Below are 16,074 nucleotides of genomic sequence, written 5' to 3'. Positions count from 1 at the left end.
GAAGGGAGGGGGGGAAATGGGGAGGGGAGGGGGGAAATGGGGAGGGGAGGGGGGAAATGGGGAGGGGAGAGGGGGAAATGGGGAGGGGAGAGGGGGAAATGGAGAGGGGAGGGGGGAAATGGGGAGAGGAGGGAGGGGAAATGGGGAGAGGAGGGAGGGGGAATGGGGAGAGGAGGGAGGGGGAATGGGGAGAGGAGGGAGGGGAAATGGGGAGAGGAGGGAGGGGAAATGGGGAGAGGAGGGAGGTGAAATGGGGAGAGGAGGGTGTGAATTGTGGAGAGGAGGGTGGGAATTGTGGAGAGGAGGAGGTGGGTAATGGGGAGAGGATGGGGGTAATGGAAGAGGAGGGGGTTAATGGGAGAGGAGGGGGAGGAATAGGAGAGGAGGAAGAATCAGTGGAACGAAGCAATCACAATCTGGGATGGGAGCAGCTGGTGTAAAATGGCTGTAGAATCCACTGAGATCCCCTTCAAACTCCCAGCATTTTCTATGAAGACACCTGCTACCTGTGATAAGGAGTTTTATTTTGGATATGCTCAGCAGTGAACGACAAGGAGTGGTTTTTACACTGACTCTGCGCAGAGTCCATGCATACTAACCTGGATGTCCTGTGCTCGCTCATAAGACTGGTAGGCAATCTTTTCCTCCATGCTCGCAAGCTCCTGCTTGAGGTTAAGGATCTCGTTTTGGTGAAGCTCTGTCAGATCATTGAGCTGATCCTCGAGCCGTTCACACCTGTTACAGACAGTGAAACATGTCAGAAAACAGATTGATGTGCATCTTACTTTAAAATAGCAAAGGACAAGTAGCAATATGATTTCTCTTTAGAAGAATCTCTCTAGGCAATCAGGCGCCGTGTGAGAAGGGTACACATCAGTAGGTGCCAAGAATTCTCCAGAGAAGGAGCCAATGACCAGGCAAGTGATTAAATACAGGCGAGGTTCTCCATTCCTTAGACGAGGCTACTCCAGAGACCCTGCATCATTTCCCTGGTGTCCTATAGAGGGGATTGGCAGATTCCTGGCCCAATTTAAGGATCTCAATAGAAACCAACATAGAGGATGTAAACAAACTTCACAAGCATTACATCTTAGTGAGCTTTTAGTAACTGTACTTTGTGGCCCTGACAGGGCCGAGCACCCAGGTAACCCTGCAGTCTGGGGGTGCAGTCACAGACACTCCACGAGTCTGGGGGTACAGTGTATCTCTCTTTCTCTCAGTCTGGGGGTACAGTCTCTCTTTCCCCATCTCAGTCTGGGGGTACAGTCTCCCTCTCAGTCTGGGGGTACAGTGTCCCTCTCAGTCTGGGGGTACAGTCTCTCTTTCCCCATCTCAGTCTGTGGGTACAGTCTCCCACTCTCCCTCAGCCTGTGGATAGAGTCACCTCTCCCACTCAGTCTGGGGGTACAGTCTCATTTATCTCAATTTAGGGGTAGTCACTCTATCTCTCCTCTGTGTCTTTAGGTACAGTCTCTCGCTCTCTCAACCTGGGGTAGTCTCTCTATCTCTGTTAGTCCTGGGGTACGGTCTCTCTCTTTCTCTCATTGGGGATACAGTCTCTGAGTCTGGAGTTACAGTTTCTCTCTCTCAGTCTGAGGGTACAGCCTCTCTCTCCCCATCTCAGTCTAGGGGTACAGTCACACCCTCTCTATCAGTCTGGGGGCAGAGTCTCTCTCTCCCTTTCACTCTGAGGGTACAGTCGCGTGCTCTCTCAGTCTGGGGTTGCAGCCTCTCTCTCTCTCAGTCTGTGGTCTCTCTCAACCTGGGGGTAGAGTCACTCTCTCCATCTCAGTCTGGTGGTACAGCCTCTCTCTTTCTCAGACTGGGGGTACAGCCTCTATCTCTCTCAGTCTGGGGGTAGAGTCTTTCTCTCCATCTCAGTCTGCGGATACAGTCTCCCTCCCTTTCTCTCAGTCTGCGGATACAGTCTCCGTTTCTCTCTCTCAGTCTGCGGATACAGTCTCCCTCCCTCTCTCTCAGTCTGCGGATACAGTCTCCAGTTCTCTCTCTCAGTCTGCGGATAGTCTCCATTTCTCTCTCAGTCTGCGGATACAGTTTCCTCCTCTCTCTTTCTCAGTCTGGGGGTACGGTCTCTCTTTGAGTCTGGGGGTACAGTGTCCCACTCACTCTCAGTCTGGGGGTAGAGACTCTCTTACACTCAGTCTGGGGCTGGAGTCTCTCTCCCTCTCAGTCTAGGGGTACAGTGTCTCTCTCAGTCAGGGGGTACACCCTCTCTTTCAGTTTGGGGATACACCCTCTCAGTTTGGGGGTACAGTCTCTCTCTCTCAGTCTGGGGGAACAGTCTCTCTCTCCCCATCTCAGTCTGGGGGTACAGTCGCCGCTCTCTCAGTCTGGGGTAGTTTCTCTCTCTCTCTCTCATAGGGGCATAGTCAGTCCGGGGGTACAGTCTCTCTCCCTCTCAGTCTAGGGGTACAGTCAGTCTGGGGGTACAGTCTCTCTACATCTCAGTCTGGGGGTACTGTCTCTCTCTCCATTTCAATCGGGGAATACAGTATCTCTCTCTCTATCTCAGTTTGGGGGCAGTCTCTCTTCATTTCAGTCTGGGGGTACAGTTTCTCTCTCTGAGTCTGGGGGTACAGTCTCTCTCAGTTGGGAGGTACAATCTCTCTGTGTCAGTCCAGGGGTACAGGGCCTCTCTCAGTCTGGGGGTACAGTCTCTTTCTCTCAGTCTGCGGGTACAGTCTCTCTCAGCTCGGGGGTAGAGTGCTCTTTCTCTCTCTCAGTGTGCAGGTACAGTCTCTCTCAGCCCAGGGGTAGAGTGCTCTTTCTCTCTCTCAGTGTGCAGGTACAGTCTCTCTCAGCCCGGGGGGTAGAGTCGCTCTCTCCATCTCAGTCTGGTGGTGCAACCTCTCTTTCTCAGACTGGGGGTACAGGCTCTATCCTTCTCAGTCTGAGGGTAGAGTCTCTCTCTCCATCTCAGTCTGCGGATACAGTCTCCCTCCCTCTCACTTTCTCAGTCTGGGGGTATGTTTCTCTCTCTCTCAGTCTGGGGGTACAATCACCTCTCTCTTAGTCTTGGGGTATAGTCTCTCTCTCTCTCATGAAGGGGTACAGTCTCTGAGTCTGGGGGTACACTCTCTCTCTCTCAGTGTGATGGTACAGTCTCTCTCTCCCCATCTCTGTCTGCGAGCACAGTCTCTCTCTCTCAGTCTGGGGATACAGTCTCTCTCAGTCTCGGGGTACAGTCTCTCTCTCTCAGTCTGGGGGTACAGTCTCTCTCTCTCAGTCTGGGGGTTCAGTCTCTCTCTCTCTCAGTCTGGGGGTACAGTCTCTCTATCTATCTAAGTCTGGGGGTACAGTCACCTCTCTCTCTCAGAATCACAGAGTGCAGAAGAGGCCCTTCGGCCCATCGAGTCTGCACCGACACGTGAGAAGCACCTGACCTACCTAATCCCATTTACCAGCCTTGAATGTTATGACGTGCCAAGTGCTCATCCAGGTGCTTTTTAAAGGATGTGAGGCAATCCGCCTCCACCACCCTCCCAGGCAGCGCATTCCAGACCGTCACCACCCTCTGGGTAAAAATTTTTTTTCCTCAAATCCCCCCTAAACCTCCTGCCCATCACCTTGAACTTATGTCCCCTTGTGACTGACCCTTCAACTAAGGGGAACAGCTGCTCCCTATCCACCCTGTCCATGCCCCTCATAATCTTGTACACCTCGATCAGGTTGCCCCTCGGTATTCTCTGCTCCAACGAACACAACCCAAGTCTACCTAACCTCTCTTCATAATTTAAATGTTTCATCCCAGGCAACATCCTGGTGAATCTCCTCTGCACCCTCTCCAGTGCAATCACATCCTTCCTATAATGTGGCAACCAGAACTGCACACAGTACTCCAGCTGTGGCCTCACCAAGATTCTATACAACTCCAACACGACCTCCCTACTTTTGTAATCTATGTCTCGATTGATAAAGGCAAGTGTCCCATATGCCTTTTTCACCACCTCACTAACATGCCCCTCCGCCTTCAGAGATCTATGGACACACACGCCAAGGTCCCTTTGTTCCTCAGAACTTCCTAGTGTCATGCCGTTCATTGAATACTTCCTTGTCAAATTACTCCTTCCAAAGTGTATCACCTCATACTTATCAGGGTTAAATTCCATCTGCCACTTATTTGCCCATTTGACCATCCTGTCTATATCTTCCTGTAGCCCAAGACACTCAACTTCACTATTAACCATCCGGCCAATCTTTGTGTCATCCGCAAACTTACTAATCCTACCCCCCACATAGTCATCTATGTCGTTTATATAAATGACAAATAATAGGGGACCCAGTACAGATTCCTGTGGTACGCCACTGGACACTGGCTTCCAGTCACTAAAGCATCCTTCTGTCATCACCCTCTGTCTCCTACAATTAAGCCAATTTTGAATCCACCTTATCAAATTACCCTGTATCCCATGTGCATTTGCCTTCTTTATAAGTCTCCCATGTGGGACCTTGTCAAAGGCTTTGCTGAAATCCATATAAACTATATCAACTGCACTACCCTCAGAGAGGGACTAACATCCTTGCAGGGGGGGTTGGCCAGTGCTGTTGGGAGGGGTTTAAACTAATTCAGCAGGGGGAGGGGGACACAGAATGTTAGCAGAATAGGGACACATCATAATACAGTAAAACAATCAAGTCAGAGGGAGTACAGCTGTATTAAGTTTCAAGGGAGTAAGGCAAGGCTGGATGGCCTCTACTTTAATGCCAGGAGTATTGCAGGTAAAACGGACGAGTTAAGGGTGAGGACTGACATGTGGAATTGTGATATAGTAGCCAACACTGAGACGTGGTTGAGGGAAGGGCAGGATTGGCAGCTCAACATTCTGGGATATAGAATCTTCAGGCGAGACAGGGGAGGGGGTAAAAGAGGAGGAGGCATTGCATTATTAGTTAAGGAGTCAGTTACTGCAGTAAGGAGAGATGATATCTTGGAGGGGGCATCAAATTAAGCTTTGTGGGTAGAGTTTAGGAATAAAAAAGGGGCAACCACATTGTTAGGTGTTTATTATAGACCCCCAGGTAGTCAGCGGGAAATTGAGGAGCAAATATGTGCATAATTTGTGGAGGTGTGTAAAAACAATAACAATAACGTAATTATATTAGGTGATTTCAACTTTTCCAACATTAATTGGGATAGACATAGTGTTAAGGGCTTGGATGGAGTGGATTTCTTGAAATGTGTACAGGAGAACCTTTTAGGTCAATAACGGCACAGTGCTGGACCTAATTCTGGGCAATGAAGCCAGACAGGTGGCTGGGGTCGTGGTGGGGGAGCATTTTAGTGATAGTGACCACAACATGGTACAGTTTAAGTTTGTTATGGACAAAGAAATAGACAAGTTGCAAAAATTGTTTTGGATTGGGGGAGAGTGGATTTTAGTAAAATAAGGCAGGATCTGGCCAAGGTAGACTGGGAACAGCTACTTGTGGGGAAACCTACAGAGGAGCAGTGGGGGGCATTCAAAAATGAAATGGGGAGGGTACAGGCTCAACATGTTCCCTCTAGGGTGATAGGAAAAGGTAACAAGCCCAGAGAACCATGGATGACCAGAGATATTCAGGATACGATGAGAAGGAAAAGAGAGGCTTTTAGCAGGTACAAGGGAAGCAAATCAGCAGAGGCATTAGTGGAGTACAGAAAGTGCAGGGTGGAGCTTAAGAAAGCAATTAGGAGAGCAAAGAGGGGATATGAGAAAGCTCTGGCTGGTAAAAGTAGGGAAAATCCCAAGATATTCTATAAGAATATCTATGGGAAGAGGGTAACCAGGGAAAGAGTAGGGCCCATAAGGGACCAAGGGGGCAATCTATGGATGGAGCCAGGGGACATCGCTAGAGTGTTGAATGAATACTTCACATCTGTCTTCACCCAAGAGAATGAGGATGAAGGTATCGAACTCGGGGAGAGAGACTGCGAGGTTCTTAAGCAAATTGATATAGGGAGTGACAAGTTATTGGAGATGTTGGCAGGCTTAAAAGTGGACAAATCTCCAGGTCTGGATGATTTGAGTCCCAGACTGCTGAGGGCGGCAAGGGATGAGGTCGCAAGGGCTCTGACCCAAATTTTTAATTCCTCTCTGGCCACGTGGGAGGTGCCAGAGGACTGGAGAACAGCTAATGTGGTTCCGCTATTTAAGAAGGGTTGTAGAGATAAGCCAGGGAACTGCAGGCCAGTGAGTCTCATGTCAGTGGTAGGGAAACTATTGGAGAAAATTCTGAAGGAGAGAATCTATCTCCACTTGGAGAGGCAAGATTTGATCAGGGGTTGTCAGCACGGCTTTGTCAGAGGGAGGTCATGCCTAACAAATTTGATTGAATCTCAGTCTTGGGGTACAGTCTCTCTCTCTGTCATTAGGGGGTACAGTCTCTCAGTCTGAGGGTGCATTCTCTCTCTCACTCGCCCAGTCTGGGGGTACTTTTTCTCTCCCTCTCGCTCTCCGTCTGGGGGTACAGCCTCTCTCTCCATCCCAGTCTGGTGGTACAAACTCTCTCCCTCTCAGGCTGGGGTTACAGCCTCTCTCTGTCTGTGGGTACAGTCTCTCTCGTTCTCAGTCCGGGGTACAGCCTCTACCCCTCTCAGTCATAAGGTAAAGTCTCTCTCTCCATCTCAGTCTGCGGATGCAGTTTCCCCTTCTCTCTTTCTCAGTCTGGGGGTACAGTGTCCCTCTCTCTCTCAGTCTGGGTGTACAGTCTCTCTCATTCTCAGTCTGGGGTAGAGTCTCTCTCCCTCTCTCAGTCTAAGAATATAGTCTCTCTCTCTCTTATTCGGGGGGTACAGCCCCTCTTTCAATCTGGGGGTACAGCCCCTCTCTCTCAGTCTGGGGGTACAGTCTCTCTCTCTCAGTCTGGGGGTACAGTCTCTCTCTCTCAGTCTGGGGGTACAGTCTCTCTCTCTCAGTCTGGGGCTACAGTCTCTCTCTCTCAGTCTGGGGCTACAGTCTCTCTCTCTCTCTCTCTCAGTCTGGGGGTACAGTCTCTCTCTCTCAGTCTGGGGGGTACAGTCTCTCTCTCTCAGTCTGGGGGTACAGTCTCTCTCTCTCTCAGTCTGGGGGTACAGTCTCTCTCTCTCAGTCTGGGGTACAGTATCTCTCTCTCAGTCTGGGGCTACAGTCTCTCTCTCTCAGTCTGGGGGTACAGTCTCTCTCTCTCAGTCTGGGGCTACAGTCTCTCTCTCTCAGTCTGGGGCTACAGTCTCTCTCTCTCTCTCTCAGTTTGGGGGTACAGTCTCTCTCTCTCAGTCTGGGGGTGCAGTGTTTCTCTCTCAGTCTGGAGGTACAGTCTCTCTCTCTCAGTCTGGGGGTACAGTCTCTCTCTCTCAGTCTGGGGGTACAGTCTCTCTCTCTCTCTGGGGGTACAGTCTCTCTCTCAGTCTGGGGGTACAGTCTCTCTCTCTCAGTCTGGGGGTACAGTCTCTCTCTCTCAGTCTGGGGGTACAGTCTCTCTCTCTCAGTCTGGGGGTACAGTCTCTCTCTCTCAGTCTGGGGGTACAGTCTCTCTCTCTCAGTCTGGGGCTACAGTCTCTCTCTCTCAGTCTGGGGCTACAGTCTCTCTCTCTCAGTCTGGGGGTACAGTCTCTCTCTCTCAGTCTGGGGGTACAGTCTCTCTCTCTCAGTCTGGGGGTACAGTCTCTCTCTCTCAGTCTGGGGGTACAGTCTCTCTCTCTCAGTCTGGGGGTACAGTCTCTCTCTCTCAGTCTGGGGGTACAGTCTCTCTCTCTCAGTCTGGGGGTACAGTCTCTCTCTCTCAGTCTGGGGGTACAGTCTCTCTCTCTCAGTCTGGGGGTACAGTCTCTCTCTCTCAGTCTGGGGGTACAGTCTCTCTCTCTCAGTCTGGGGGTACAGTCTCTCTCTCTCAGTCTGGGGGTACAGTCTCTCTCTCTCAGTCTGGGGGTACAGTCTCTCTCTCTCAGTCTGGGGGTACAGTCTCTCTCTCTCAGTCTGGGGGTACAGTCTCTCTCTCTCAGTCTGGGGGTACAGTCTCTCTCTCTCAGTCTGGGGGTACAGCCTCTCTCTCTCAGTCTGGGGGTACAGTCTCTCTCTCTCAGTCTGGGGGTACAGTCTCTCTCTCTCAGTCTGGGGGTACAGTCTCTCTCTCTCAGTCTGGGGGTACAGTGTTTCTCTCTCAGTCTGGGGGTACAGTCTCTCTCTCTCAGTCTGGAGGTACAGTCTCTCTCTCTCAGTCTGGGGGTACAGTCTCTCTCTCTCAGTCTGGGGGTACAGTCTCTCTCTCTCAGTCTGGGGGTACAGTCTCTCTCTCTCAGTCTGTGGGTACAGTCTCTCTCTCTCAGTCTGGGGGTACAGTCTCTCTCTCTCAGTCTGGGGGTACAGTCTCTCTCTCTCAGTCTGGGGGTACAGTCTCTCTCTCTCAGTCTGGGGGTACAGTCTCTCTCTCTCAGTCTGGGGGTACAGTCTCTCTCTCTCAGTCTGGGGGTACAGTCTCTCTCTCTCAGTCTGGGAGTACAGTCTCTCTCTCTCAGTCTGGGGGTACAGTCTCTCTCTCTCAGTCTGGGGGTACAGTCTCTCTCTCTCAGTCTGGGGGTACAGTCTCTCTCTCTATCTAAATCTGGGGGTACAGTCACCTCTCTATCTAAGTCTTGGGGTACAGTCTCTCTCTCATTGGGGGGTACAGTCTCTCAGTCTGGGGGTGCACTCTCTCTCACCCTCGCTCAGTCTGGCGTACAGTCACTCTCTCTCCATCTGGGGGTACAGCCCCTCTCTCTCAGTCTGGTGGTACAACCTCCCTCTCTCTTTCTCAGTCTGGGGGTACAGCCTCTATCCATCTCAATCTGAAAGTAGAGTCTCTCTCTCCATCTCAGCCTGTGGATACAGTCTCCCTCCCTGTATCTCAGTCTGCGGATACAGTCTCCCCCTCTCTCTTTCTCAGCCTGGAGGTACATTCTTTCAGACTGTGGGTATGGTCTCTCTCTCCATCTCAGTCTAGGGTTACAGTACCTTTCTCCATCTCAGTCTAGGGATACAGTCTCTCTCTCTCTCTCTCAGTCTGGGGGTACATTCTCTCTCTGTCAACAGATACAGTCTCCCTCTCTTTCAGTCTGGGATTACAGTCTGTCTCTCTCCTTCAGTCTGGGGATAGTCTTTCTCTCTCCCTCAGTCTGGGGATACAGTCTCTCTCCCTCTCAGGCCACGGGCACAATCTCTCTGTCTCTCTCAGTCTGGGGGTACAGTTCCTTTCTCTCACTCTGGGGGTACAGTCTTTCTCTCTCTCCCTCAGTCTGGGGTACAGACTCTCTCCCTCAGTCTGGGGGTACAGTTTCTCTCCCTCTCAGTTTGGGGGTAGTGTCCCTCTCTCTCTCAGTCTGGGTGTACAGTGTCCCTCTCTCTCTCAGTCTGGGGATAGAGTCTCTCTCCCCCTCAGTCTGGGAATACAGTCTCTCTCTCAGTCTGGGGGTAAAGAATCAATCTCCCTCAGTGTGGGAGTACAGTCTCACTCTTTATCTCAGTGTGGGGGCACAGTGTCTCTCCATCTCAGTCTGGGGGTACAGTCTCCCTCAAACTGGGGTTATAGTTTCTCTCAGTCTGGGGGCACAGTCCCTCTCTCTCTCTCAGTCTGGGGGCACAGAATCAATCCCCCCCAGTCTGTGGGTACAATCACGCCCTCTCTACCCGTCTGGGGGCACAGTCTCTCCCCATCTCCCTCTCAGTCTGGGGGTACAGCCTCTCTCTCTCTCTCAGACTGGGGTTACAGCCTCTCTCTCTCTCAGACTGGGGTTGCAGCCTCTCTCTCTCTCTCAGTCTGTGGGCACAGTCTCTCTCTCAGTCCAGGGGTAGAGTCGCGCTGTCCATCTCAGTCTGGTGGTACAATTTCTCTCTCTCTCAGGCTGGGGGTACAGTCCCTCTCTCTCTCAGTCTGGGGGCACAGTCTCTCTCCCTCTCTTAGTCATGGGTACAGCTTCTTTCTTACTCAGTCTGGGGGTACAGCTTCTCTCTCTCAGTCTGGGGGTACAGTCTCTCTCAGTCCAGGGGTAGAGTCGCTCTCTCCATCTCAATCTGGTGGTACGGTCTCTCTCCCCACCTTTGTCTGGCGTACAGCCTCTCTCTTTCTCAGTCTGGGGGTAGAGTCTGTCTCTCCGTTTCAGTCTGTGGAAACAGTCTCCCTCCCTCCCTCTCAGTCTGCGGATACAGTCTCCCTCCCTCCCTCTCAGTCTGCGGATACAGTCTCCCTCCCTCCCTCTCAGTCTGCGGATACAGTCTCCCTCCCTCCCTCTCAGTCTGCGGATACAGTCTCTCTCCCTCTCCCTCAGTCTGCGGATACAGTCTCCCTCCCTCCCTCTCAGTCTGCAGATATAGTCTCCCTCCCTCTCAGTCTGCAGATACAGTCTCCCTCCCTCTCAGTCTGCGGATACAGTCTCCCTCCCTCCCCATCAGTTTGCGGACACAGTCCCCCTCCTTGTCTCTCAGTCTGCGGATACAATCTCCCTCCCTCCCTCCCTCTCAGTCTGCGGATACAGTCTCTCTCCCTCTCCCTCAGTCTGCGGATACAGTCTTCCTCTCTCTCAGTCTGCGGATACAGTCTCTCCCCCTCTCCATCAGTCTGCGGACACAGTCCCCCTCCCTCCCTCTCAGTCTGCGGATACAGTCTCCCTCCCTCCCCATCAGTCTGCGGATACAGTCTCCCTCCCTCCCTCTCAGTCTGCGGATACAGTCTCTCTCCCTCTCCCTCAGTCTGCGGATACAGTCCCCCTCCCTGTCTCTCAGTCTGGGCGTCCAGTGCCCCCCCCCCCCCTCTCTCAGTCTATGGGTGCGGTCTCTCTCTCAGTTGGGGTGGGGGGTGGGGTACAATGTCTCTCTCTTTGTCAGTCTGGGGGTACAGTCTTTCCCTTTCAGTCTGGGGGAACAGTATCTCTCTCCCCACCTCAGTCTGCGGGGACAGTCTCTCTTTTTCTAGGGGTACAGTCTCCCTCTCTCCCCATCTCAGTCTGAGGGTACAGTCATCTCTCTCTCAGTCTTGGGGTACAGTCTCCCTCTCTCAATTGGGGGTACACTCTCTCTCTCTCTTTCTTTCTCTTCCTCGCTCAATCTGGGGGTACATTCTCTCTCTGTCTCAGGGTACAATCCCTTGCTTTCTCAGTCTGAGGGTACAGTCTCTCTCCCTCTCTCAGTCTGCGGGCATGGTTTCTCTCTCTCTCAGTCTTGGGTTACACTCTCTCTCTCTCTCAGTCCGGGTGTACAGTCTCTCAGTCTGGTGGTACAGAATCAATCCTCCTCAGTCTGGGGGTACAGTCCCACTCACTCTCCCAGTTTGGGGGTACAGTCTATTTCCCTCTCAGTCTGGAAGTATGAGCTCTCTTCCGCTCAGCCTCAGGGTATAGTCACCTCTCCCTCTGTCTGTGGGTATAGTCTCATCTCTCACTCTCAGTGTCTGGGGTAGTCTCTCCCACTCTCGTAGGGGTACAGTCTCTCTCCCCCTCAGTTGGGGGGTACAGTCTCTCTCCCTCTCTCAGTCTGTAGGTTTGGCATCTCTCTTTCTCTCAGTCTTCCTCTCCTTCTCATATTCTGGAGGTACAATCTCCCACCCTCTCAGGCCGCGGCACAATCTCTCTCTCTCAGTCTGGGGATACAGTCTCTCTCCTCATCTCAGACTGTGGGTACGGTCTCTCTCTCCATCTCAATCTAGGGGTACAGTATCTTTCTCCATCTCAGTGTAGGGATACAGTCTCTCCCTCTCAGTCTCAGGGAGGGGGTGAGGGGGTGGGTTTAGTCTCTCTCCATCTCAGTCTGGGGATACAGTCTCTCTTTCTCTCAGTCTAGGAGTACAGTCTCTTCCCCTCTCTCTCAGTCTTGGGGTACAGTCTCTCTCTCAATCTCAGTCTGGAGGTACAGTTTCTCTCCTGCTCAGCCTGTGGGTGGAGTCACCTCTCTCTCTCATTCTGAGGGTACAGTCTCCCTCTCTCTGAGTCTTGGGGTGCAGTCTCACTCTCCATCACTCTAGGAGTACAGTGTCCACTTCTCTCAGTCTGGGGATACAACTATCTCTCAGTCTGGTGGTACATTCTCTCTCCTCCCCTCTCTCAGTCTGGGGTAGTCTCTCTCCCTCTTTGTCAGTCTTATGGTACAGTCCCTCTTTGGGGGTACAGTCGTTCAGTCTGGGGATATATTCTCTCTCTGTCTCTCAGTTTCGTGGTGCTGTCACACACAAACTATCAGTCTGGGGGGTACAGTGTCCCCCTCTGTGTGGGCATACAGTCTCTCTTCCTCTCGGTCTGTGGATACAGTCTCTATTCTCTCCCTCAGCCTGTAGACACAGTCTCCACCCTCTCTCTCTCCATCTGAGGGTACAGTCTCTCTCAGGCTGAAGGGACAGTCTCTGTCTCTCTTTGAGTCTGGGGTTACAGCCACACACACTCCATCAGTCTGGGGGTACAGTGTTCCACTCTCTCTCAGTCTGGGGTTACAGCCTCTCTCTCAGTCCAGGGGTAGAGTCACGCTCTCTCTTTCAGTCTGGGGGCACAGTCTCTCTCCCTCTCTTAGTCATGGGTATAGCTTCTTTCTCACTCAGTCTGGGGGTACACTCTCCTCTGTCAGTCTGGGGGTACAGCTTCTCTCTCTCTCAGTCTGCGGGTACAGTCTCTCTCAACCTGGGGGTACAGTCCCTCTCTCTCTCAGTTGGGGGGGGGGGGGGGCACAGTCTCTCTCCCTCTCTTAGTCATGGGTACAGCCTCTTTCTCTCACTCAGTCTGGGGGTATACTCTCCTCTCTCAGTCTGGGGGTACACATTCTCTCTCTCTCTCCCAGTCTGAGGGTACAGTCTCTCTCAGTCTGGGGGTACAGTCCCCCTCTCTCTCAGTCCGGTGGTAGAGTCTCTCTCTCCATCTCAGTCTGGTGGTACAATCTCTCTCTCTCTCAGTCTGTAGGTACAGTCTCTCTCAGTCCAGGGGTAGAGTCGCTCTCTCCATCTCAATCTGGTGGTATGGTCTCTCTCCCCACCTTTGTCTGGCGCACAGCCTCTCTCTTTCTCAGACTGGGGGTACAGCCTCCATCTCTCTCAGTCTGGGGGTAGAGTCTCTCTCTCCATTTCATTCTGTGGAAACAGTCTCCCTCCCAGTCTCTCAGTCTGCGGATACAGTCTTCCTCCCTGTCTCTCAGTCTGCGGATACAGTCTCCCTCCATGTCTCTCAGTCTGCAGATAGTCTCCCTCCCTCCCCCTCAGTCTGGGGGTACAGTCTCTCTCAGGCTGAAGGGACAGTCTCTCTTTGAGTCTGGGGTTACAGTCACACACACTCCATCAGTCTGGGGGTACAGCGTTCCACTCTCTCTCAGTCTGGGGGTACAGTCTCTCTCCATCTTAGTCTGTGGATACAGTCTCTTCTCTTTCTTTCCCTCTCAGTCTGGAGGTACATTCTCTCTCTCCCTCCCTCTCAGACTGGAGGTACAGTCTCTCTCCCTCTCAGTCTGAGGGCACAGTCGCCTCTCTCTCTCAGTCTTGAAGTACAGTCTCTCTCTCCATCCCAGTCTGGGGGTAGCCTCTCTCTCCATCTCAGTTTGAGGGTACAGTCTCCCTATTTCACTCTCAGTTTGCGGATACAATCCCCCACTCTCTCAGTCTGGGGGGACAGTCTCCTTAACTCTGAGTCTGAGGGTACAGTGTCCCATTCTCTCTCAGTCTGGGGGTACAGTTTCTCTCCATCTCAGCCTGTGGGTGAAGTCACCTCTGTTTCTCATTCTGGGGGTAGTCTCCCACTGTCTTTGAGTCTTGGAGTACAGTCTCACTCTCCATCACTCTCGGAGTACAGTGTCCCACTCTCTCTCAGTCTGAGGGTACAGTATTCCACTATCTCTCAGTTTGGGGGTACAGTCTCTCTCTCCCCCCTCTCCCTCTGTCTGGGGTAGTCTCTCTCCCTCTCTGTCACTCTCATGGTGCAGTCTCTCTCTCTCTTTGGGGGGTACAGTCGCTCAGTCTGGGGATGCATTCTCTCTCTGTCTCTCAGTCTCGTGGTACTGTCACATACACTCTATCAGTCTGGGGGTACAGTCTCTCTCTCAGTCTGGGGTGCTGGCTCTCTCAGTGTGCAGGTATAGTCACACTCAATTTGGGGGTACAGTCTCTCTCTCTCTGGGGATACAGTTTCTTTCTCTCAGTCTGGGGGGTACAGTGTCCCCCTCTCTCTCAGCGTGGGCGTACAGTCTCTCTTCCTCTTGGTCTGTGGATACACTCTACCCACACCACCCCCACCCACTCTCTCAGTCTGCGAATACAGTCTCCCTCTCTCTCTCTCCATCTGGGGGTAGTGTCTCTCTCAGGCTGGGGGTACAGTCTCTGTCTCTCTTTGAGTCTGGGGTTACAATCACACACTTTCCATCAGTCTGGGGTAGTCTCACTCTCTCTGTAAATCTCCTGGTACAATCTCTCTCTCTCATTGGGGGCACAGTCACTTAGCCTGGGGGTACAGTCACACACCCTCTATCAGTCTGGGCGCACCATGTCCCTCTCTCTCTTAGTCTGGGGGAACAGTTTCTCTCCAAATCTCAGCCTGCGGGTACAGTCTCCCTCCCTCTCTCTCAGTCTGTGTATACAGTCTCCCCTCTCTCTCTCTCAGTCTGGGGGTACAGTGTACCTCTCTCTCTCTCAATCTGGGAGTACAGAGTGCCCCTCTCTCACATTCTGGGGGTACAATCTTTCTCCAAATCTCAGTCTGGAGGTACAGTCTCTCGCTCATTCTAGGGGTACATTCTCCCTCTCTCTTTGAGTCTGGGGGTACAGTCTCATTCTCTATCAGTCTGGGGGTACAGTATCCCACTATCTCTCAGTCTGGGGGTACAGTCTCTCCCCATCTCAGTCTGGAGGTACAGACTCTCCCTCTCAGCCTGTGGGTAGAGTCTCCTCTCCCCCTCTCTCATTCTGGGGGCACAATCTCTCTCTCTCTCTCTCTGGGGTACTGTCTCTCTCAGTCTGCAGGTACAGTCTCTCTCAGTCTAGGGGTACAGTTTTTTTATTAGTCTGGGGGTTCGGTCTCCCTCTCTTTTTGAGTTTGGGTGTACAGTCTCACACTCTCCATCAGTCTAGGGGTATAGTGTCCCACTCTCTCTCAGTCTGGGGGTACAGTCTCAGTCTCTGTTTCTTTCTTGCTCCCAGTCTGGAGGTACATTGTCTTTCTCCCAGTCTGGGGTAATCTTTCTCCCTCTTTGGGGGGTACAGTCGTTCAGTCTGGGGGTACATTCTCTCTCTGTCTCTCAGTCTGGTGGTACAGCCACACACTCTCTATCAGTTTGGGGTTACCGTGTCCCCCTCTCTCTATAGTCTGGGGGTACAGAGTACCACTCTCAGTCTGGGTGTACAGTCTCTCTCCCAATCTCAGTCTGGGGGTTTGGTCTCCCTCTGTCTCTCTGTCTGTGGACACAGTCTCCCTCTCTCTCTCTCAGTCTGTGGGTACAGTGTCCCTTTCTCTCTCTCCCTCTCAGCCTGTGGGTAGAGTCACCTCTCTCTCTCAGTCTGGGGGTACAATCTCATCTCTCTCTCAGTTTAGGTGTACAGACAGTCTGTCTTTCCCTCTCTGTCTGTATGCACAGTCTCTCTCTCTGTCAATCTTAGGGTACAGTCTCTCTCTCTCTCATTGGGTTACAGTCTCCGAGTCTGGAGGTACAGTCTCTCTCCCTCTCAGTCTGTGGGTGCAGTCTCTCTCTCAGTCTGGGGGCATGATCTCTCTCTCAGTCTGGGGGTACAGTCTCATTTATCTCTCACTTTAGGGGTACAGTCACTCTGTCTCTCCCTCTAAGTCTGTAGGTACAGCCTCTCTCAGTCTGGGGCAATCTCTCTCTCTCTGTCAGTCTTGGGGTACAGTCTCTCTCTCTCATTGGGCGTACAGTCTGAGTCTCTGGGTACAGTTTCTCTCTCTCTCAGGCTGGGGATACAGTTTATCTCTCTCAATCTGGAGGTACAGTTTCTCTCTCAGTCTGGGGGTACAATCTCTCAGTCTCTTTGTGTGTGGCTGCAGTTCCTCTCTCTCTTGGTGTGTGCAGCAGATAGTGTCTGCACATGTAGTTATGTAACTATATCCAGCCATACACACTGAGAACTGGACATAGAGCCACGGGACAAGGA

At 52.2% G+C, this 16,074-nt stretch overlaps 1 protein-coding gene across 1 annotated transcript in view; it reads right to left on the bottom strand.

Annotated features, from left to right (window-relative positions):
• Nucleotides 1-573: 573 nt before the first annotated feature.
• Nucleotides 574-16,074, bottom strand: part of LOC144672960 (transmembrane and coiled-coil domains protein 1-like) — a gene marked incomplete at its 3' end in the record, with an annotated part of 81,296 nt that continues 65,795 nt past the window's right edge. Inside the window, exon 4 of the mRNA XM_078534964.1 lies at nt 574-735. Within this exon, the coding sequence (XP_078391090.1) occupies nt 574-735 (162 nt within the window). The remainder of the gene's footprint in view (nt 736-16,074) is intronic.

This window comes from Cetorhinus maximus, unplaced genomic scaffold (assembly GCF_964194155.1).
Source record: "Cetorhinus maximus unplaced genomic scaffold, sCetMax3.hap1.1 HAP1_SCAFFOLD_167, whole genome shotgun sequence".
Taxonomy (NCBI): Eukaryota; Metazoa; Chordata; class Chondrichthyes; order Lamniformes; family Cetorhinidae; genus Cetorhinus; species Cetorhinus maximus.
This window is presented reverse-complemented; position numbering and strand designations above follow the sequence as displayed.